This window comes from Bactrocera latifrons, unplaced genomic scaffold (genome assembly GCF_001853355.1).
Source record: "Bactrocera latifrons isolate USDA-ARS-PBARC rearing strain unplaced genomic scaffold, ASM185335v1 scaffold_306, whole genome shotgun sequence".
NCBI lineage: Eukaryota > Metazoa > Arthropoda > Insecta > Diptera > Tephritidae > Bactrocera > Bactrocera latifrons.
Genome location: NW_017536697.1, coordinates 300,021 through 324,639, shown reverse-complemented (window position 1 = coordinate 324,639; position 24,619 = coordinate 300,021). Strand labels below are relative to the sequence as shown.

At 33.5% G+C, this 24,619-nt stretch overlaps 2 protein-coding genes across 7 annotated transcripts in view; one reads left to right on the top strand and one right to left on the bottom strand.

Moving 5' to 3' along the window:
- Positions 1–24,619, bottom strand: part of LOC108970669 (E3 ubiquitin-protein ligase UBR1-like) — a 49,471-nt gene that overhangs the window by 3,664 nt on the left and 21,188 nt on the right. The window contains exons 1-6 of one of the 6 annotated variants that reach the window (XM_018936188.1): positions 10,637–10,657; positions 8,210–8,972; positions 4,965–4,982; positions 3,319–3,653; positions 764–2,242; positions 34–695 (exon numbers count right to left, since the gene is read on the bottom strand). In XM_018936188.1, coding sequence (XP_018791733.1) covers positions 34–695; positions 764–2,242; positions 3,319–3,653; positions 4,965–4,982; positions 8,210–8,384 — 2,669 coding nt within the window. In that variant the 5' untranslated portion in view covers positions 8,385–8,972; positions 10,637–10,657. Of the gene's footprint in view, positions 1–33; positions 696–763; positions 2,243–3,318; positions 3,654–4,964; positions 4,983–8,209; positions 8,973–9,853; positions 9,878–10,262; positions 10,596–10,636; positions 10,658–24,619 lie in introns of those variants that run through there. The other 5 variants (XM_018936184.1, XM_018936185.1, XM_018936187.1 and 2 more) reach the window with 5 other exon arrangements.
- LOC108970670 (fatty acid hydroxylase domain-containing protein 2) lies at positions 11,498–23,821 on the top strand. The gene is made up of 5 exons (XM_018936191.1): positions 11,498–12,176; positions 15,678–15,751; positions 22,666–22,841; positions 22,929–23,383; positions 23,447–23,821. Exons 1-5 carry the CDS (start codon positions 11,734–11,736, stop codon positions 23,595–23,597), a joined length of 1,299 nt encoding a protein of 432 aa, XP_018791736.1. The 5' UTR covers positions 11,498–11,733; the 3' UTR covers positions 23,598–23,821.

The window sequence follows — 24,619 nt, the reverse complement described above, 5'->3', positions numbered from 1 at the left end:
TTTATAAGCATATTACATAATGCAGCAACTTACACAAATCCATCGGTCAACTTGGGCAGCTTAGGTGGTGGGCAACAAACGAGTTCGTTTTTATTCTTACGACGCAGACGTTGAGTCTCCTCCGATTTAGACTTCTCCTCCTTGGTATAATGATAGAAATACATATTATAATTTTCATACAGCTCTTCTTTGAGCTGGTAAACGCCTCTAGCATCTGAGCGTTGTGGTTTTTTGAAAATTGCCACAGTATCGATAACATCTTCCACGGCCGTTTCATTGAGCGCATCTGGAAGAGCGCGATTCAACTCCGAATGCGAATATGGTCTAATACAAAGCAGTTGTATTATTTCCTTTTTTGTACGATCCTCTTCCGCCACATTCGATATACCGGGTACATAACGTTCACCAATGATTACGATTAGTAATTCTAAAAATTCTTCAATCATCGGCAAGAGGAAGTCATCATCCACCGCTTCTGCCGTTGAATTCTGCTCATAATCCGGTTGTATCCACTTAATTAAATTGAATTTATTTAGTATATGTATCAGATATTGGTTGCTCTCAATTAGAGCGGCACCAATCTGTAGGCCAATAATGTCGCGATCCAACATTTCCGTGCGACACCGTACAATACGATAGAAGTACAGCTGATGTAGTAGCGAGTAGCCGTTACGACGCCACATGCCAGCGTGCACCTATAATTTTAATTTATTTTTGAATAATTAAAACTTTGCTAACAAAACTTTTACCAAAAACCACTTACCTGAGCAATCATCGTTTGTGTGCATAATATTGGCTCCATAATCTCCTCGGGTGTACGTTTGTTTCCAGCAACGGCATTGTCGAAGGTCAAACCGTATGCGCCCAAGTGCAAGTATATGCCAGCAAAGAAGCGTGACAATGGTAAATGTATGGAAACGGGGCGTGAAGCCACATCATAAATTATACATTCGGCCACATGACCGGCAACATTGCGTTCTTCCCGCTTAATCGTGGTATCCACAATAAAAGTATTCGAAACGAGATAACGCATTACCATTTGATAAAGTTTAGTCAGCACAGCCAAATCAGTAGAACACCATTCTAATACTAAAGTGATAGCGGTCGCTAATTTAATATGCAAATTGAAGGCGCATTCCCATTCGGGTTCGTAGTCCATATGCTGGCCGGTTTGACGTGTCGTCGATTCCATGCCCTGCATCACGTTCAACAACTTCAACAACGCTTTGCAACCTTCCAGAAAACCCTCACGCAATCCATCCGTCCATACATCGGGCTTGAAGCTGAGTATATAACGCAAATCGTAGAGTATGTAAGCGGCACGTTTAAACGGTGCATTTATATTCTTTGAGAATTGTAGTGTTTTATTCTTGATGAACGTCTCTATCGATGCATGATAGAATGTGTGTAGCAATTTGTGAAAAATACCCTCGTTAGCCATTAGATAATGCGCTATACTCGGCACGGTGAATAATTGCACACTCAGCGAAACAATCGAGCATGAATGCTCGTGATCGTCACGTATGAAATCCTGCACAATCGAAGCATAATGTTTGGAGAATTCCTGCGCCAATGCCATTTTATTGTCGTACTCCATCAGCAAGCCGGAGATGAGCAGGCGATGCCAGCAGGCACGCGCCGTCTTCCACAGCTTCACATCATACTCGAGTATGTGTCGTATGCAATAGGGTGATTTACGATCCATTATTAGACGTGCGAATATCTTACGGAAAATGCTGTGTTTGATAAGAAACTCCTGAAACCATGTGAGCAATTGCAATGCAAATTGCTGACAAGCTACGGCGCGTATATTTAGCACGGAAACGCGTAGCGATTGATTAGCGCGTGAGTGTGGTATACCTGGTACTACGGTGACGGCCTGTTTTTCGATTGCTTCCTGCAATTGTTGACACTCACTAAAGCTATCACATTTAACAACGGCGCGTCCTTCACGATCGATACTCGCCACAATTTCCATAGCGTCCTTCTGACGGCATTTGGCAATTTTCGTCAACGTCTGTATGACCTGATCGAATGTGTGTGACTCGTCATTGTAGAGTACGGTGCAAAAGCACTCGTCTTGTCCATCGTCTGAGTCGCCGTCCAAGCACTCGAGACTCGCATTCGGTTCGATTTCAAGGAAATTCACGCAAAATGTAAGTATTGCATTGAAGGTCAGCTCACAACGTTCCTGTATGGCATCCGTGATGATTGTGCTACTGATGGGATTCTCTTTACCGCGCTGGAAATTTTTAATGTTTACATTTCAAAATCTTCTTGCGACTTGCAATTTTGTATGAGTATGGTGGAAAATCAGGTTCAATGACGTGGTGGTGTTTATAATGCGTTTAATGAATTTAGAAAATGAACTTAACACTAATGTTAACGGAAAAACTCAAAACGTTCACTCAAATAGTAATATATGTATTATATTCAGAGCACCACATTGCGTTTAGCCATAAAAATTATTTCGATTTTTCTGGTTTTGTTTTGTGCGACAGTGAAAATTATTTCACCGGGATATATGCGACTGTGTTTCCCTTTATTTTCTAAACCATTTTTTTTTAATTTCTGAAGCAAATTATATTTTACCCACAAACTTTCGTAGTTTTAATTTTCTCTCAAGTTGATTTAAAATTCATACATACATACATATATCATCTGATCAAATTTGGCCCGGACTGGATGTTTCACAACGCATCTGACGAAACTAGATTCAGCAATTGAGACATTACTGGTGACGAGTCGTGGGTTTATAAATAAGACGTCGAATCTGTCTAACAATCTAGCGAATGGTGTTCCAAAAGTGAACCGGAATCGAAAAAGGCAATTTTTTCAATGTAATTTAATTGACTATTATAAATCTTGGTAATTATGTTCCGAACATTATTTTGGAGAAATACGAGGTTATGTACGATATGAAATATTAAACAAGACTTTTAACATACATATGTATCTGTAAATGATTTAGGAAATTATGACCATTTACGAGCACAGCCATACTTTTTCGAGTTTTCGCTTTATTTAAGGGCAGTTTTTAAAGGTAAAATTTTGGAATGATTGGATTTATAGTCAGATAGCTGAAATCAAATGCATTTTAAAWAAGAAAAAAAAAAAAATTGTTGGGCTCATTAATACACACAACTACAAAGAAATATGTCCACTTCCGCGACATTCGGGTCTATAATGCTAACGTCATCCAATCCTTTGCTCTTGGATTGTTGTACTTCGAAGTGGTAAGTTATTCATGATTTCATATTTTGTGACCAAAATGTATGTGCAAATGACTCAATATGAACTCAAATGAAATGTACTCACCAGATGCTCTTCACAATAATGATCTTTTTTCCATGCCTCCTCATCGCCACAATCACAGCAGCCACCACCACCTGAAGTTGACATTTTATACTTGTGATAGCGATGCGCCGATTGTTTAAAACAATTCACGCACAACACACAGGTGGGATCCATGCCGCACTCGCGGCAACTATATGTGGGTTCGCCATTCTTGAATACTTTGCCACACACCGTGGCAGTATTGCCCTCCTGTTGCAGTTTGTCGAGCACTATTGTGGGATTATCGCCCAAAACGAACTCCATCAGAACATTTATGATGTGCTCCTTGGCGCCAGCCTCGTTGAAGGTGATTTTTACTAAATTTTGTTTATGTTTTTCCAAAGTGATGAACAAGAAAAGAAGAAGAGAAGAGAGCGCAAGAGAATAATAAAAAGAGTCATGAAAAATAGAATTAGTAGAAATATAGATACAAGCATATGTGAGTAATGAAAATTTGATTATTGAGTATTTCTGGTTTTTGCACGGTAAATGCATAACCACCTATGTATTTATAATAACCAGGCAATGAATATTAGTAGCGTCGCCAGCTAGTTGTAAGCACAATGGATGTATGAGTATTAAACGCTTCCGTTTAATTTATAGTCATTTTGAATTACTGATTGTGCTGATTTATGTATTTTATGATTATTTTTTATTTTTTTTATTTATTCAGATGAGTGAACTTAAGTTTTGGGAAAAGTGTTGGCAAAAAAACTTACAGGCGCCACGAGGCCGCGAGCCATCAAGCCTAGTTTGATAGTTTCTAAATGCAGAAAGTACATCTGCCCCTTGGGGAACCAAAAACACATAATAATTAACGTAAAATAAAAAAAAAAAACACAAATAAATAATCGATATTAAAATAATAAAATTTGCGCACCAAGCAAATGTTACGGATTTAGATGAAATGATTTTTATGTTGAAATAAGCATTTAATATTAACGAGCAAAAGCAAAACATATATTATTATTATTAAAGCTGGCTCTTAATGAGTGTTTAATGTAGGACTTCAGCAACAAAAACGTACAACAAAAATACGATTATATACATATATAATATACAGAACAACCTAAACTAAAACCAATAACACATAGTACTCAGGTTCTTCATAAGTTCTGTTTTTGCTAGAAATGACTAAGATTCTTCAATTTGATTTGACCCATCGTTTGAATCTCTTGAGAACTTCCACGTAAAAATTGGCGTTGACGGTTTATCCAGGAGGAAAAAATTCACGGTGGACGATGCCTGTGATGTCAAAAAAGACAATGAGCATGGATTTACTCATTCTTCCGGTTTTCATCAGCAACCCCTTCCCGGCCCCCTAAAAAGGGCTGGTGCCACCGAAACACACCACTTCTTGCTAAAGCGACATCTGGGTAAGCCTGCTTGATCATATCAAACGTCACCGTTACGCGATTTGATTTGAGTTATAACGGTTAAAACCGGAACGACAATTGTCTTCAAAATAATTATTTTCGATTTAAGCCTTGTATCCGCACTTTCTAACGGAAAACAGAACTTACAACTACTCAAAGTACTATAAATAATGTGTGAGATATGAAGTTAAATGTTCTATGACAGTTTTACGATGATCAGCGAAAATAATTTCGCAATTCGATTTTACTTACAGCTGGGTCTGGTAGCATCTGAAAAGAAAAATAATAATTAGACTTTTATTCGTTTAAATACAGCAGTTATGATGATTAATTAAATTTACATATGTTTAGTCATTCAACAGAAAAAGATCAAAGAAGTTATGTTCCATTGATATATACACACTATGTATGCATACATATTTATATTATAATATACAGGGTTGCTGATGAATAAGCTGATATCCAGAAACTCCGTTGGACACCCAGGTCGCCTGACCTTACTGCACCTGACTTTTTCTCGTGGGGTTATTGCAAACATTAAGTCTACAAAGCAAAACCAACAAATTTGAATGAACTAAGGCAATCCATTCGAGAAACATTTGCGGCTATTCCTGTCTCAACTCTCCAAGCAGTAATGAACAACTTTTTGGTAAGATGCCGCACATGCATCAACGAGCAGAAGGGGGGCATTTAAATTCCATTATTTTTAAAACTAATTAAGCTATATTTATTAAAATTAAATGAGCTTTAACATGAATAAAAGAAAAATGAGTTCCACAGACTGAAAAAAAAAATTATTTAAATTTCTTAATGTAGCAAAATTCATTAGCCACCCTGTATACTAAATATCGTAGAATTGTATGGTTACAAATCGCTTCACCACTGTAGTGACTAAAAGTTTATAAAACTGCTGATGACGAGATTATAAATAACGTCTATAAGTTATTCATATAGTTGGTAGCTTTGTCGTTTTCTTGTAAGATTATTAACTTTTTTTTTTAATAAAAGCCACTTATGAATACGTGTGAGTGTATATGTCTTTGATAAACTATGTCACTCCAAATTGAAATACCCATTTAGAAAATATGTACCCATGTTGGCGTAATAACAGATATTTTTTAAAATTAATATTGATCCTCAACATCCTCCGGTCCAAAGTAACGTAATTTGCTAATTAATTAAGAAGTTTAAATAGATTTACGGCTAACGTCACTTTAATATTACATACTAGATATTGTAGATAAATATAAATATTAATGTCTGAAAAGTTTTTTATCATACCTCTGAACTCTTGAAAGTCCTAAATGGACTCTTTATGTTTTTATTTTATTTATATTTTTGACGACTCAGCACAAAGCGCTTTCGTCGTACAACTGCTTATACTATGTAGTAAAAAAAACCATTGATATGTATTTGTACGTATGTGATCTAAATTCTTTGAATTATAATAAATAAATACGTAATATGGTTGGAAACAAAATTGAAAACTGAATTGAATGTTCTTAATGAATATTATGAAATAACCAAGATTTTTAAACAATTAATAATTAATAATTATCTTAAATCATTTAATTTTACATATATATCTGGACTATTCTAAAGTTAGAGAATTCTTATGAGATTATTAAGAATTTCAAAAAATCGATTTTCTTCTCTAGTATGTAAATATTCCTACTAATTGAAGTTCATGCGACATGTAGATTTTGATTTGCGCCAACGTGCAAAGAACCATAAATCTTTCGCAGAACCTTTCTCTCGAAAACTCGTAACTTCGACTCATCAGATGTTATTATCGCCCAAGCCTCTGCACCATTTCGCCATACGGAATTAATGAGTGACTTATAGTTTGATTTTTGTTTGTCAAGAGAGGACTTTACTTCGCAATTGCCTACTCAATCCGAAGTAGCAACTGTTTGTTAAATCGTTGGACATGCTTTCGTCCGACCATATTTTACAAAGAAGCTGATGAATGCTCCTTCTCAGTTCTTCGCCGCCGTATTTCAATTGCTCGGCCGGCAATTAATCGGCCCCCGCCAATTTGTTGTTCTTTAGACGGCTAATTGTTATCGAACTTCGTCATGGTCGGGCATTTTAGATAATTTTAAGCAAAAAAAAATTTTCATCGCGAAGCCTCATTTTTCGGAGGTCCGCGAAATCAAGGAAAGCCAAGAGTTTTTAAAAGTAATCGTCGACAATTACAGTACATTCAATACCGTTACACGACAGTCGGGTCTACGTAACTGGAACGTATCCGTATTCTTTATCCGGTTAAGGACTATCAACTCGGGAGAATTCGGTCGCTACAACAACAACAGTATATAAAATCCCCTAAACGTATTTTATTACTTATTCATTATATAAAAAGCCTCTTAATAAAAAAATTAAATAATGTTAGTTTTTGCTTGCTCTAAAGTGTCGTGCTTAACAGCTATGTTCACACGATTGAAAGATGTTTTATTGAGAAATTTCTCACGGCAGTCAATCACCTATTGCTAATTTGTTTAACTCGCATTAATAAATTAACGAGCTTTATGTTCATTCAACGATATAGTCATATAGTATAAATATATTATAACAATTATTGATTTGAGTGAGTAGTTCACTGCATTTAATAAAGCAAAAATTGTAGAACTAAAGAAATCCCCACTACTTATGTATGTATAATTATGTTTCTCCTCAATCCACATAAACAAATTTTTGCCATTTATTACAATATATAGCAATTTTTCAATTGTGTTTCAATTTTCATTGTACTAATATGAACAAGAGACAATATACAGCACAGTTTTACACTGAAACAAGGCAAACCAGTAAGAAAATACTACTTATAAGCGTAACGGAACTTTATACTCCAACCATATCAGTCAAATATGTACATATGTATATCATATGTAGGTATGCATGCATACTAAATCTTATCTCAATGTATACGTGCCACAATAAGAACCTAAACCCCGAAACTCTAAAAAAAAAAAATTAAATATTATATGAGATATTTAGGGATTTATATTTTTTTCAAAATTGAATAACTTGTTTTTTCTTATAGGATTTTTTACGAATAATTTATTTATTTTTTTGAAGTATCTTTAAATAAAATTAAAACTAGATGCTAGATTTAAAAATATTTTCACAAGCAACCGCTTATCAAAGTATAATATAACACCCACGAGCGACATGTGGTGCTAGAATATAAAACCTCAAAAACCTCTGTAGATGGGAAATCTAACATACATATCTTCTTAACTAGAATAACATTACAATTTTAGCATTTGTTAGTCATGTAAATTATACACGTGTGTTATCAGATCATGTTGCCATGGTCAATGTTACCAAAGCACATAAATAACCACAACCGTCGTCGCTACCACCATTGTCAAAGAGCAGACAAATGACAATTTGTTACTTTCAGTCACTTACTATGTGGTCTGCGTATAACGGTAATTAATATGAATGACTAAACATTGCTCAATGAGAATAATAGTAAAACATTTACTCACCTTGCTCTCTTTCATATCGGAAATGAAAATATTTCCTTGCTTGTTTTTGAAAAAACTCCGTAAAATCACTATTTTTTATTGTACCAGCTTGATACTTGAGACGCCAATCTTTGAGTGGCGCATCGGCAGTGTGTGTTGGCGGTGCAACCACATCCTCCAAATCGAAACGATCCATAGAGATGCTAACGTTGCAATACTACTCCACCCACGTCGACAATGTCACTTGTCTTTAATATTCACTTCTCTTTAATTCTGTGTCTTTTGTGTTTATAGTATTTTTGTTTTCGTTGTTATTTCTTTCTTGTTTTATGTTTTGCCTTTGTTTTTAATATAGAAAACTTTATTTTGCATATTATGACACACGAATCTACTGCTGTAGTTTCACTAGCCACACGATGACAGAAATTTGCTGTGTTGAGTTGTCTATTTCCTCTGAATATTTTAATTCGCACAAATTATTACGCTTTGCTCTGATCTCTGTATGTATGTATTGTTTTTTACTTCTTTGTTTTTTTCTCCTTTAATAAAATTATTATATTGTAGGTGTATTAACCCATATGGTTATTTTGGGTCTCGAAAAAATAATTATTAAACAGGAAACAATACAACGTCACTTGTCTCAAGAATATCGAAGAATATACATAGATGCACCTCCTTTGTTTCGTTTGTGAGATTCTTGCATATACTATATCTGTGTACTTATTCGACTCTATTCTCGTTTATTTATCTTAAGTTGATAGTTGTATATTTTGATTATTGGTATCTGCAAGAAAATATAAATTAATCAGAGAGGCTATGACGGCTGAAATGGTATTTAAACTTTATTATATTAAATCTATTGTAGAGAACTCATTAATGTTTACTTATGCGCATATCAAACATTTTTCAAGGAAGATTAACACAGCACATCAGCATTTATACTTAAAAACACTTTATCTTTCAATATTTCCAATGTTTTGCGAATCACAGCTGACTTCAATTAAGTATGGATTATGGTGCATTGTAATGTAGAGATAGGTATGGTAGCGTATAGCAGTAAGTGCTAAGTCAAGAATGGAATCTATATAACTAAGGTTTTCGTAACAAAAAGAAAATATATATATATTAATGTAATTACACTAATTTCTTTAAATTTTGAAATCAAGATTTTTTTCTATAAAATACTTAGCACTACGCAAAAACAAAGCCGTTGTTGATGTAACTGCGCGCTTAGGGAGACACAGCCGTTATTGTTATACAATATAAAACTTATATTGTTTTATATTCATCTATAGTATTAATGCAAATGCTTATTCCTATATACGAGTACATGTGTATGACTATGGCACAGTTCCACAAGCCAAAAAACAAGAAATAAACATTGCACATATTTAGCGTGCAGTACCAGCAAATGAAGGTCGTCTTATGTGACTACTGCAAAGTAGGTATATGTTTGATATATTAAAAGCAACCAATATGATTAACTTGGAAAACTTGTTATCAAATATATACGAAATGAACAGCTTTTAAACTAATTCGTAAATATGTATATAAACATATATTTCTTCCCGAAACACGGCAGCAAAGTAATACAAACAAAAAAAGAACATTTTGAGGATAAGCATACATTGGGTGCAAAATATGACGTTGCTTTCATGCTCCTACCAAATATTTAAAATCCCTGCTACAACTTCATTGGTCTTAAATATAAACTTTTAATACTCAATACTTCATCGTGCATTTTTCGTCCACGTCATTTCTATATCACTCATGCAAATTGTTTCGAGTTTTGAGTTAATAAAATGCATTTTATCTGGTTTGCAGCTAAAATATTCACTTTATATATATGTACATATATAAGCAATAGCTGTTCAATGCTCCTTCTGAAACTGACGTAAAATATTTTTGCATGCAAAGATATTTTTCCTCAGCATGATATTTTTATTTTATTGTTTCTCGGCACGTATTACAAAATAAGTTATTAGCTTGGCGTTTATTATTGTACAACTTGCATAAATTTACTTATTATAGTTTGTAATTAATTGCATATGAATATTTTAAATGTATTGCGTACTTTCACGATAACTTTGTTGCTGATTTCTTCACTCACTTTCATGTAATCACACTAAAATTTATATTTTCTTTTCAATATCAAATTTATTCTTGTCTTCGATCTATCTTTCTTCGTAATTTGTTTTTTTATTTCTTCGACTTCGTACTGCTATCCAATCGTACTCTCTCGCTCTAACTTATAACGACGAATGCAATATCATTTTTATCATTTGCCCTATTGTTTTTGTCTATATTGTGCTACTATCCACGGCAATAATTGGAAATGCAAAAACAAATTGCATAATGCTAGTAAAAATCCAAATTTATTTTTTTCAACACTTATAATAATGAATTTAATTGGCAAGAAACTGTAAAACAACTACGTTAATTTTGTACCTGTCAATTTTACACGTGAATAAAGACTAAACAGCTGTCAGATGCGCAAGTATGCTGAAGCTATTTTTCCAATTCTCCGTTTATCACTCAAAACAAAGTATGTGCGAAAGAGAGAAAACTAATGACTGCCTACATGGTTGCATGTGGAATGCTGATGCCCTCCAGAAGCAAAGCTCATTTCACATTTCAGAAATTTCTTAAAATTTTCTGGCAAGGCCGTATTGAAGCTTTTGCAGAACAGTGGGACATAAATGCCATGAAGGATACATATGTATATACATATGTATGTAAGTATTCAGATCGGTATTGGCCATATTGATTAATATGAATTATAAACAATAATTTTTTATTAATTGGTTATTGTTAATGAAAATATTTGGAGCGAGAACTGAAATACATAAAAAAAATTAAATTATTTTTATTTATAATTTACTTATTTTATTTTATTCGTTATTGATATTGCTAATTGCAAAAATACACATTTTTATGTGAAAATTTTTCTTATTTACTACACTGTTATAGAATTAGTATAAATTCAGCGAAAGCTTTCGAAACCAATTGTCGTCAAGCCAACAAAATGTAAACAAAGGATATCAATCATGTTGTTTTTGTTTTGATGTGAGCAATTCGTGTCCTTTGTTCACATTAAGAGGCAAACAGTAGCAGTACATTTTTATAGTTATAATAAAATAACAATTTGGAAAGTATATTTAAAAAAAGATTAATTAATCATTATTCATGTTAAGAAAAAGTAATGAAGTTAGCCGAAAGTGATACTTATCAGCAGCGGTAGCAATTGGAATAAGATAACCCATTTTCATGGTTAACAATCGATTTTTATATTATACTAAATATATTCCGAAATTATCGATTTAGCATAAAAATGCTGATTAGTTTAATTAATTTAGATATACAAAAATACATATGTATGTAGTTAAGTCTGCATACAAAGTTTGAAATTACTAACTGCGGAAAATGAGCAAAGTGAAATAATTAAAAACATTTTTTAATTTACTAAATACAAATAAAAGCAAACGCTGCAATTACTAATTTCTATTAAAGTTAATCAGCTATACAAAAACAAATTATATTAAAAAATGGCCACCGAATTGAAAACTTCAATTAATGCCACTGCAACAACAACAAATTCATCGTACACAAGCAACGCTAACTCAATGAATAATATAAAAACAGTTACGGAAACCAATGTTGCACAACCGACTCCAGCTAGTGGTTATAGTTATGGTGGAAACAGTGTTAACGATAAAGGAAGTGGTAATGCCGGTGGAACAACAACGCACAGTGAAAAATCGGAAAAGCATTTGGAGCGTATTGATTTTGATGCTCATGGCGATAGCATCGCTTTGCTTGCTGGTGATGATTCCGATTATACCCCACCCCCATCGCCATTATCAAGTATTGGTTATGCCCCACCAATGGAGCCCAAAAAGCGGCGCTGGTTGTCATCTTTACACAGTGTCATTTTCATTATAACTTGTGCACTAGCAGTATTCATTGTGTTTCGAAACGTCCTTACCTGGTGAGTGTTACGCATAAAGGTACATAATATGTATATGTATATACATATATATATATACACATACCTATGTATATCCTCTTGTTCAAAGTTAATTTCGTTTTCTTATAATTATGTGGATCCGATAATTAGTTTTTGAATTATTCTACAAGTAACAAAGAGAGATCGGGCACTTCAAAGCGTTAGTGCGAAACAGTAGATTTTAATGAAATTTATACAGCTTTTGGAATGCATAATAAACTCGGGCCTGATCGAAGGTTTTTTTTTCAAAAATTTCGAATTTTTAAAACCAATTAACTGTTGACTTTTTCGCAAAAATTTAGAAAAAAATTTCTTGGGGCCGCCATTTTGTTAATTTTGAAAAAAAAAAATCCTTCGATCAGCCCCAGGATTATCTATTTATAAAACTAATTTTTGTTTTGTCCGATTGATTTTAGATGAATCTCCAAGAACTGAAGGTTGTCACTGCAAGTTCCTTTTTTGGAAATAAAGCTTTTTTTTTGAAATTTTCGTGACTTCAAGTCAACACATTCTATAATAATGCCATATTACTACTTTTGTAAAATAACACGATTTAATAGCAAACAAAAAATACTAAAAATTGTAATTTTTTCGTGCCTCTGACTACTCCTAACCCATTAATGCTAATACAATATTCCGACAAAAATATGACGTCCTTCAAATCCAAAGTAATCTCTCTTTAAGTAGCTTGGCCACTTTTAGGAAGTTAACTGACAATTAACGGCATTTTGAACGTCAGTTGTATCGTAGTCATTCAATGTTTTCCGTTATAATAATTAATCCAAATATGCCTGTGTTTGAACCAATAACTGTGATGGCTAAATAAACAAAAGCACTGAAAGTCATATATAAATTCATAAACTTGTATTTTCTTGGTTCTGCTTTAACGTTACTCGTATTAAAATCCGTGTAAAAGAATTTTCCTATATTTCACTACTCAATGAAATGCTAATGACCGCTTTGCCTTCCACCTGATTCAAAACAACATTCATAAACAATGTATATACATATGTATGTATGTACACATACATAAGTATATTTTCAGTTTATACGCAACAAAAATATCTTAAAGTACACACATTTATGTATGTATGTATATATATACATACATGTGTATTTTAGTATGCACATGTACATGTATCTACACATATTCAAAGGCATGAAATGCCGCTGCCTTTGTCACTACTTTCTTCTTGGGTTTGCCTTCCATATTTAACATATGTACATACACACACATTCACATTAATGTATAGATTCAAGCATACAGGTTCCTTCACATTCATGCACACATGTACCAGCATTTAATCCCTATATACATACGACATACATATAAATATTTGTATGGGGACATATTTTATCAGTCCGCACTTGACCGATTGTTTACTTTTGACGTTGCGCCAATATTGTTTACAATTTGCACAATTACGCATATAATTGAGTATATACATACATATATACGATAAATATATGTATATAATACCTAAGCTCGCTCTCGCTCTCTCTGAAAAACCTACGGCTACATATATGTACATATACACATATAAGAAACGATTTAATTTTTACAAAATTGTAAAAATCCAAAAGAGAAAGTATAAAGCATAAAAGTGTTTTCAAATACTCTATTTTCGAATTAAAATACAGAATTAGAGGCGAAATGAACAGTGAAGACTGAAAAGTGTGGCATTAGTGACTTAACGAAAGTATCTAATGATGCAATATATAGGTATGAGGTTATCTTCGGCAGAAGGTGCCTGGTCTGTTTTTTGTTTTGTTTAAAAATTTATAATCAATCAGAAACCTTGTTCCAAAAACTATAGAGAATTAACTTTTTAAATTGACTTTTGACTACTTGATTTTCCTACAAGCTTTTGTTTTTTTTCACAAAGAAACAATGAATTTTTCATGTAAACAAATAGGCCTAAACAAAGCCAAACCCTGTCGGAAATTGTTGGACTGGCGCTATTCTCACAGTACGCGTCTTCGATTTGCCATTTTTCGAGTATGCGGATGACACATTGAAGTGGTGTTTATTTTTAATGCCACCAAGGTCTGCCTTACACATTTTAGACTAGACTTGAAATAAAATATATTTATTCACGAACTTTACGTAATTCTCGAAGGTTACTAAAATATTTTTATTGTAGAAAGAATATCTACAAAAAGAAAGCAAGCGCCAACCGACATGTTATCTGGTACATTTTATTCGTTTCATCACTCTTCGGCACTTGGCGAGTTGAAGACAGCTGTTGTCAGCATGCAATCAAAAGTGTTGAAGTAAATTCAAAAGAGATTAATTTTTTGTAATGAGAAGAATATTTAGTAGATAATATTCACATCAGCATTGGTCGTAAATAGTCAAATCAGCACTTTTCTCCTGAGTTTTAAAAAACATCATATCATACATATCATCCCCTAAAATTCAAAACTTTCACTTTTCATAAGTTTACAGGCGAAGGAAAAACGATATAATAGAAACGTCTGATAGAGAAACAAAATTTGAGTTTTGGTAATAAAGTGGTTATGTATTGGTTACATATTCGTTATATCTGACAGCGAAAGCTGAAAATTTAATGCTATCTATATGCAATATGATGTTCACTACATCATAAGCAATAAAAAACTTAATTTCAATTATTATTATTATTTTTTTTTTTTTGCTGATACATTATTTTGCATTTTAGGTGACGATATATTACATATATATGAAGTAATCTCCCATTTACATATATAGATAGTAGAAAGACATAGAAAATCACTCAACTTTTCCTTGTGGGTCAGTCAAATAGTATGTTTGTACATATTTGTATTGTAAGCGCGAGCAGATTGCATTACAAAAGTGTAAGTCGCAATTGAACGTCAACCAATACATAGCAACAATTTTCCAGTGCACCAACTCAGAGAGAGAGACAGAGAAAGAAACCGCGCAACTCTCATTTTACATCTCTGCATACTCATAGATACAATTTTATATATGTAGCTGCTTGCGTGCTAATTGGTGAGAGTAAAATCTCCCGATCGCTTTGTTTTGATTTAGACCTCTTTAGGAGCGCAAAGATCATTGCGCAGCCCATTGAGACCCACTCTGTCCGTCAATTTCCATTTACTATGTACCATATATAACATACATTCGACCATCACAACACAGGCACCAGTTGACATTCTTTTAACAACCGTCCAGAATTTCGGTTCTCCATCGTACATTCTTCCATTACGTTTAGTGTATTTTTTCTTGTTTATTAGTGATTTTCCATTTTCGTTTCTGTAATTACATATGTATGCGCATATATATTCATATGTATTTACTAACTGCCTAGCATTGCAGTTCCGACTTTCGTTTCAAGTTCAGCTTGGTTTAGTTTTAAACTGGAAGCCTTGGCATAGATACTCAAATACACGATATATGCACCTTTTCAGTTGAACATTATCGTTTGTACTATCATTGATAATGGAGAAATTTTATTACTTGGATATGTTTCTACTCAGGCATTTGCAAAGCTTCTGGGGTGCATCGGGCGATTTCTGGCAAGCGCAATGGGATAAATTTATCGATAAAACAGGTAAGTGCACAGCGAAAGGAATTTGTACTAATCGTACTTGAACGGTGATGATTGTTTGTGTAATTTTGAAAGTATGTGTGTTTGTATGTAAATTTAAACATACAAGTGTGTATCACTCTTCCGTTTATTGCTGATAAAAGTTCACAGCCTTCTCCATTATTATTTTTTGGCTTTCGGACCGCAACAAGCTTTGTTTAAGTTAAAATCTTAAGCTTGAAAGCAAAATAAGTGTCTGGAATATGTCATCCAAGTGAAATTTGAAGTAAATTTGCGTAATAGTCAATAATAGTGATTTATGACGTCTGTTTAGTATCAATATTTAGCACCTAATGCAGTAGGTCATCAGGTCGTAAACGCTAATCCGTGTTATCTACCAAAATAATCTACATAGATTCACACGCGACCAGTTGCTATTCATACGCACTTACATACTAAAGAATTTGAAATTTTTAAATTATATATATATAATACCCTTCACAGGTGCTTTTCTTATAGCATAAAAGGACATAACATGACGTTCCTACGATAGTCGGGTGAACGTAATCGGAACGGATCCGTATTTTTTATCCCGTCACGGACTATCAACTCGACAAAATTCTGCCGCTACAACAACACAACAAGAGCTTTGTGGAATGATCGCATTTCGAGCAGATATCTTATCTATCAAAGAAGTCTTCTATTCAAAGACTTGATTTCGATTGAATCACAGTGATCCGATATGTCAAATGAATAACTGCTCGGAAAGAAAAGAACGTGTGCAAAATTTCAGATCCATATCTCAAAAACTGAGGAATTAGTTTTCGTTCTTAGTAGTAGTTTTCTTCTAACTGTTACAAAGTTTGTGTAAAATTTAATATACCCTGTTCTGGGTAATAAAATTTAAACCTTAAAGCTTTTCGATTTTGATATTTTTTCGACAGAAGTACCAAATAGTTTTCATTATTGTGACTCCTACAAACTATTTATGTCTAGTTTGGCCTCCTCTCATATTCCTACAGCCACGCTGGTATTTTATAGCCCATCGTTAATAAACCACTAAAAATATTAATAGCAAGCAATATAGAGGTTTTATCTCTTTTATATACTATGTACATATCTATATACAAATATGTATATGACATATATATATATATACATTTGCACGAGTATTTAGATTCAACGGCTATTGTGCCTTCGCTGCGGCTTACTAATTGCGAAGAAGCTTTCATTCTTATTATCAAAGCTTAAACGAAGCGTCGTTTTGAATTTACATTTATGTAGGTTCTATCTTACAAAAATATAGTTAAACTAAATGACCTACATATACATACGACACATACATACATACATATGTACATAAACTTTTATTTCTATTTGTGGAAACGCTTCTATTTAATTTGGAAAGTAAACAATTTCCTTAAGATAACATATACCAAATACAACCAAACGCAAAACTTTAAATTCTTTTGTTCGAAAAAATCCGATATTAAAACCCATAAATAATTACATACTTTGTATGAAAGCTCATTCCGTTAATAATTAAGCAATGTTGTTATAATTTATTAGTCTATAGAGATACAAGTCTTACTTTATTATAGAAATATAGGTACCTAGATTATTTAATCCACGTTTTACGAACGGCTAATGAATTTGTATGATATGCCGTAATGAAATGTATGGTAGAGGTTTGAGAAATCGTATAAAGGGGCGTCCCCACTCACCCACTATTGAAAAAGATTTCTATAATTTAAGACCTTTACTCAATAGCCATTTATTTAACGATCTATTTGGAAAACTCTTATAGGCGCAAAAACACTTTCTAATATTTTGTTATACATATACATACTTACATATGTATTTATCAAAATAATAGTTTATGAAAGGTATTCTTTACACTCTCTTTGTTAATATATTTATCGAAACATATTTAAATGCTCATTTCTTTTCTTTGTTCAGTGTGCAAAGTCTAAACCCCTTAAATAAAAAGTAAGAAAGGCCTAGGTTCGGTTGTAACCGAACATTTTATACTCTTGCAACTTGCAAGAATCAACATCTAGGCAATATCTTAAGATGTAAAACGTCAACCAGAGGATCGGAAACTACTCAGTTTTATATATGCATATACTTTATATAACTCATACATTGCCTAACAAATTTGTCATCAGGTTTGTTAGAAAAAAGAAAATCATTATATGTAGTATATGGGTAGTATAGATCAAAATTTGTCTATTAACTATTATAATGCCTTATACAAAAAAATGTTCCCTGGGTTTCAAGGTACGTTACATATGTATAATCACCAATCATATGAAGCAAAGTCAGGCAGGATGTTCAAAAATCCTGATAATAGTTATATGGCGGCTGGGTCAAGTTTTCGCACGATTTTATTTATTTTAGGCACAAAGATACCCTCTTATGAGAAAAAATGCTATGTAATTTTTGTAGAGATAACTCAAATCGCTGGAAGTTCGAAAACATTTATATTAGGTATATGGGTGCTCAAGGAAATACTGACCCGATTCAAACCATTTTTGGTACACAGAGTTACTATTATCAGGAAAGAATTCTGTATGAATTTGTGTTATAAATCTCCCACATTGATCGATATTTTCAGTCAAAAGTCAACTATATGTAGATACTGGTTCACATTTTCGGTTCCTAGAGGACTGAACGATTTTGGTTGGATTTGTACAATTTTCGGTCAAAAGGTAGCATAGCACTTAAAAAAATGTTTGCGCAAATTCGTAACCCGTTATATTAATTACTTCTTGATTTACGTCCATCTACGAGCTCTTATTATTTTTACTAAGAAACCCGCATACCAAGTTTCATCAAGATATCTTAATTTTTACTCAAGTTACAACTTGCACGGACGGACAGACAGTCAACCGGATTTCAATCTCACTTAGTTTTAGGTCATACGTACAACCGTTAGGGGGTATAAAAAACTATATATGGTATAGTATTTCCCTTCATAATTAAATAATTTTCAGGAACTTATGTAAAAATTAAATTTTTTGCAAAATCATCTAAATTGAAAATTTTTAATATCTACATATATGCCATCTGATCAAATTTGTCCCGGACTGACAAAAGAACTATATTATCATGTATATTAATATAAATTCTTGTTATCGCCTTCAAAAAATTCAAAACCTTGTGTTCGATATAAAGTTAGAGTTAATCTCCACAAAACACTTTTGAACGATTCCACAGCCGTGCTTCCATTGAAAGCACAAAATTGTAAGAAACCCGGTTGTCCAAATATGCTGCTAAATAAACACTCAACAATTGAGATGTGGAGATCAAGCTTCCCACGAACCTTCAGTTGACATGCACAGTTTCAATGGCCCAGTCCGAGTCAAATTTGATTTTCATATGGTATTGATTTTATTAGAAAGCATAATTTCAGTTTTTCTCGTTGTTAACATTTTCTAATCAAATTTCGTTTACTCGAAGTTCACTGTATGCATGAAACCTATACACACAAATATGTATGTGTGGAAATGTATCTTTGTAACACTGCAATCTAATCTTCTTTGCTACGCGTGATTGTGATGGTCACGGTCATTCTTGTTCAAATTGTAACCATGTGCCTAAGAAAAATGTAAACAAAACAAACCATAAATACCAAAAGCTTTTGAAAATAGCAGAACGAGCTCCATTACCGTACCCACGAACTCACGTGTGTATTGACATATAGTACGTCTCATATGTACTTAAGTACACAGCTATTTCTTTACTCATGAATATTTGTAAATATTCTTAGTCATAATTAGTTTTGGAGGCTTTTCACTTATATTCGTATTATTGCGGTATCTATCATGTCTTTTTTTTTTTGTACTAAATTATACACGTTTACATGGTTACATATTGTTAGAACGATTTTTGTAGATAATAAGTGCAAATACTTTCTAATTTTCTATTTTTATTTATTTACAACTTACAATTTATTTATAAACATAATACTTGTATGTATGTTCGTATTCTCCGCCGAATCAACAAGTGTTTGCACATTTATTATGTGTGAGTCAATTGCTTTTGTTTGCATGCTTAATCAACCCTGTAAGCCGGTATCGTCCACGCACACATACATACATACATATATAAAAATTCTGATTTGCAAAAATTTGTTTTTGCTAAATCTTACACGCCTGTGAAATATGTATATCACTTGTCAGATTCAATTAAATGGTGAGAACTACTTAAATTAATGTTCACTTTATATATAGTACTTACATATATTTGTACATATACACTGAAATTTTATTAATGTATTCGTGTGAGTAGTTCACGTATGTATATTTCGCAACAAAGAAGCTCGGCTTTTAATATAATACACACATAAGCAGTAATAACGGGTGATCCATTTCGAGGTACCTTACTTTTCTAAAGAAAATCTCCAGCGACCACGTCTCAGATGCTCCATCGGTTCAGTCCAATTTTCAAAGACTCGTTCGATCATTTCAACTGGTGACTGGCAAATGACACGTGTAATGTTTTCCTCCAACGCCGGAATCGAAGCCGGATTGGCCGCATAGACTTTAGACTTTATAAGTCTAATGGCGTGACATTACACGATCTTGGTGGCCAATCGACCGGCCCAAAACGTGAAATTATCTGCTCACCGAAGTGTTCGCTTAATAAATTCATTGATAGATACGATGTGTCTGAATTGGATGAATGTAAATGTAGCCGAGATCATGAGCTTCAATTTCAGGCATCAAATGTTGGTTATAATGGCGCAAAAACGGTCGCCAATGACGGTTACATTCTCACCGGCATCATTTTTGAAGATGTATGGACCGATAATTCTACCGGCCTACAAAATACGTAAAACCATTTTTTTTTTCTGGATGGAATGGCAGCTCTTGAATCTCGTCAAGTTGCTCTTCGTCTCAATGTATGCGCGGCAATTTTACTTGTTTGCATACCCATTCAGCCAAAAATGGATCTCATCGCTGAACCAATTTTGGCTTGAAAACGTCGGATCTTCTTGGAACTTTTCAGGAATCCGTAAAGCAAAACCATGTTGCTTGGGAAGGACGAGTGGCTACAGATCTTGCACAAGCTGTATTTTGTACGCTTTCAATTGAAGATATCGCTGTAACATTTGTCAGTCTGAGTTGCTGCGAACGGCGCCGAATGTGAATTTTCGTAATAAAGTTGAACGATTTGTAAACGTTGTTCAGGCGTAAGTCTTTCCATGGGAAAATTCCAAACAATACTGAACAAAAATAACATGACAGCTTGACACGACTCATCACGCGTGATCTCTCAAAGAATGGCTATTGCGAAAATTAATTATACATGGATCACCCTTTACATACATACATATGCATATGTTCGAAGAGGCAAATAATAAAAAACATCAGTTTTAGCTTCTCATGTACATATGTATGTCACAGTGGGTATGTATAAATGCATGTGGCACTTAATAACATGAGCTCAATTCACAATTAAGAAAGCGTTCGTGTTTGATTGACCTTTCTCCTAAAATCTGCATATTAATACATCTTCGCGCCAAAATGTAGGCTAATTTTCATATCATATTTATAAACATTACGGAGTTCATTGAGATTTGCGAACTAAAATATTTTTAACAAGTAAGGAAAGGCTAAATTGATGCGTAACGGAACATTTTACACTCTCGCAATTGCAAAAATTAAAGCCGAGCTCAATTGGTGCTGTGGGAAGGTACACTCAGATATCCAAAATACATACATGTATATATTAATATGTATTACCATTAATAAATTCTCACTTAATTGAAAGTAACTGGAGGCACAGATACCGTAATATGAGAAGTTCAGATTTAACTTAACTAGAAATTCAGAAATCAATATACGAAGTATATGGGGACTGAAAATACTATTGAGCCCATTTTCAACAAAAGGATAAATTATTATCAGAAAGAGATTATGTTCGAATTTCAATTATATGTCTCACAAATAGACCACATTTTCGATAAAGAGTCAGTTATAGATACTGGAAACCACAACATCGCTATTTAAGGACTTGAAAAGTTATGATCAAATTTTTAGAAATTTATGCTTAAGATGACATAACTTAAAAGCAAAAGGTGGACGGCGAATTGCCCATGTTTAATTTTGATGCCGGCTTTATAAAGAGCTAACCAGTTGGTATGCGTATAATTACTTAAATCATTAAATTGCTATGCTAATTGAATTGTTTTACTGATTTTGATAAAAATTTTTGGTTCTCCAAAACACTGGCATAGTGTTGTAAGAATATATTATATTTATAAAATTTTACAATTATTTACATTTAAAACCTCACTAGACAAATGCTTACAAAATATAAGCATAATTAAATACATACACACACTCTGGTATAAAAAATACGTGGATATAAAATATTGGGTTGTCGAAAAAGTCTTTTCGTATTTCTAATCAACTTCAACTTTTATTTATAATAATACGAGTACCAATAATAGTAAATCATTAAAAAATAGGTACCAATTTTTGCCATTTTTGCGCTAGAGACATTATTCTATCAGTGTAGATCGAAATTTCCAGAACGGAAGCGAGCGAAGCATTGTTGTGCTACACGAACTGATACATCATCGTCACCATAAACTTCACAGATTTCATTGGTGACTTGCGTAGCATTCTTCCCATTTTTATATAAAAATTTAAAAATTTAGTGAATTTCTCCATTATTTTCACTCACTTTTGAAGAGCTGTAACTTTTTTCAACTTCCGCAAATTTATTTTTTTTTTTTTTTTGGTTAAACGCAGCTTAAAATCTCACATTTCCAACATTATTTGGTATGACACAATGTGATTGGTGGTACTGCAGATATACGACTGCAACGACATCTATTGACAAAATACGAAAAGACTTTTTCGACTATCTAATATATTCAAAAGTCGGTATTGTATGGTACATTCGTTTGTTTGCATGCCTTTCAGGCGATGATCCCATGATCCTTTGGGTATTCGGTAGCACTATATTCTCGATGATAGTCTATTGGTTTGTTGGCGGTATTTACACTTTCATGGACATGACTAATCGTCCAGCATTCCTGCGCAAATACAAAATTCAGCCAGGCACGAATGAACCAGTTGAGAGGGAACGTTTAATGAAGGTAAATAATATGAACCGTTATAAAAACTTGCACACCGCTTGTAACTGCTAACTAATTGTAATTTATCCGTTTTAATTGTATCACCAGGTTATATGGCGGGTAATTAGCAACCAAGTATTTGTCGGCATTCCATTCGCTTTCCTCAGCTATAAGCTAATGACGCTGCGCGGTCCGAACTCGATACGTGAATTACCTACATTCCACTGGGTTTGCGTGGAGCTGACCGTATGCATTCTAATGGAGGAGCTGGGCTTTTATTATTCACATCGGCTATTACATAACAAGCATATTTACAAATTCATACACAAACAGCATCACGAATGGACAGCGCCAATAGCGGTGACTGCAATTTATTGCCACCCAATAGAACATATCTTCAGCAATCTATTGCCACCATTCCTTGGCGTATTCCTGATGAACACACACGTGGCTACGGCTTGGATGTGGTTTGCTCTGGCCATTTTGTCTACACTTAACGCACATTCCGGTTATCATCTGCCCTTCTTTCCCAGTCCGGAGGCACACGATTTTCATCATTTAAAGTAAGTAAAACAGTGTTTGTAGGAATTTAATCGGCTAAATTTAATTTCTCTACTGTTTAACAGATTCAACAATTGCTTTGGCGTGCTGGGCGTTTTGGATCGCCTACATGGCACTGATATTCTATTTAGGGCTACCAAATCCTATACGCGTCACATCATGATGTTGAGTTTTGTGCCTCCACGCGAGGCTTTTCCGGATTCATCAACCAAATAGAATATCATCCAACATAAGCTTATTGAAATATCAAATCAATATATTTTAATTCGTATTGAATTCGCTTTATATGTATGTCTAATGTATGTATGTATGTAATTATGCCTATTCAAAAAATATTTATAGTTTTACATAAGTTGCATTCTATAAAATTATGTGATATGATTGTATATATTAAATATACAGATATACGTAGCTAAATTAAATAATAAGATAATTAATAACACGCCTTGTTTGATTATTGTGCGATCTCACTACTTTATTTTGATTTTAATTTTAGATTCATGTAATGTTTCAATACACATTCAAGGAAGTTTGATATAGGTAATCAATAGTATTTATGCTCGTCCAGCTCGCAGTGAAGAAAATATAGCAGCCGTGCCTGAGAGTGTACACGAAGACAGTGGATAGTCGATTCGGCGCCGTTCTCAGAAACTCGGACTGACTTATTTATTTTGACTAAATTGAAAGGGTACAAAATACAGCTTTTGCGAAAAATCCGATCACCGAAAAGCCGATCGACCTACCCAAGCGACATCGCTTCGCTCTATGAGCTCTTGAAAAGTTTCAAGAATATTCGAGATTTTGGAAATAAATTTTGTTCAGCCATGAAGTCCATTTCTAGCCAATGGGTATGCAAATAAGCAAAATTGTCGCATTTGGGACGAAGAGCAACTTAAAGAGATTCCAGAAGAATAACAAAGGTTTGCTGTTTGTGGGCCGGTGGAATCATATGGACTTATGATTTCTATATATCTTGGACCATCTGAGACGTAGCCGTTGCCAACATTTGAAAGAGATAATCTTCAAAAATTAAACGGCAAAGAATGTTCTTTTAAATGATAAAATGTTTATTACTAAATTTGAAGTTTATTCGTTTTTTCCTTAAAAAGATGGGGAACTTCAAAATAGATAACACTTTATACGCTGATAACAAAGTACAACAGCTAATCTGGGGAGTGAGGGGGTGAATTCCAATTTTTGTTTTTGTATTGGTTTTTTTTTAATCTTTTTTTTTTTTT

Coding starts and splice junctions, on each gene's coding strand:
- LOC108970670 (XM_018936191.1), top strand. CDS start 11,734: ATGGCCACCGAATTGAAAACTTCAATTAATGCCACTGCAACAACAACA. Junction 12,177..15,677: donor TTTCGAAACGTCCTTACCTG/GTGAGTGTTACG, acceptor GTTTCTACTCAG/GCATTTGCAAAGCTTCTGGG. Junction 22,842..22,928: donor AGAGGGAACGTTTAATGAAG/GTAAATAATATG, acceptor TTGTATCACCAG/GTTATATGGCGGGTAATTAG.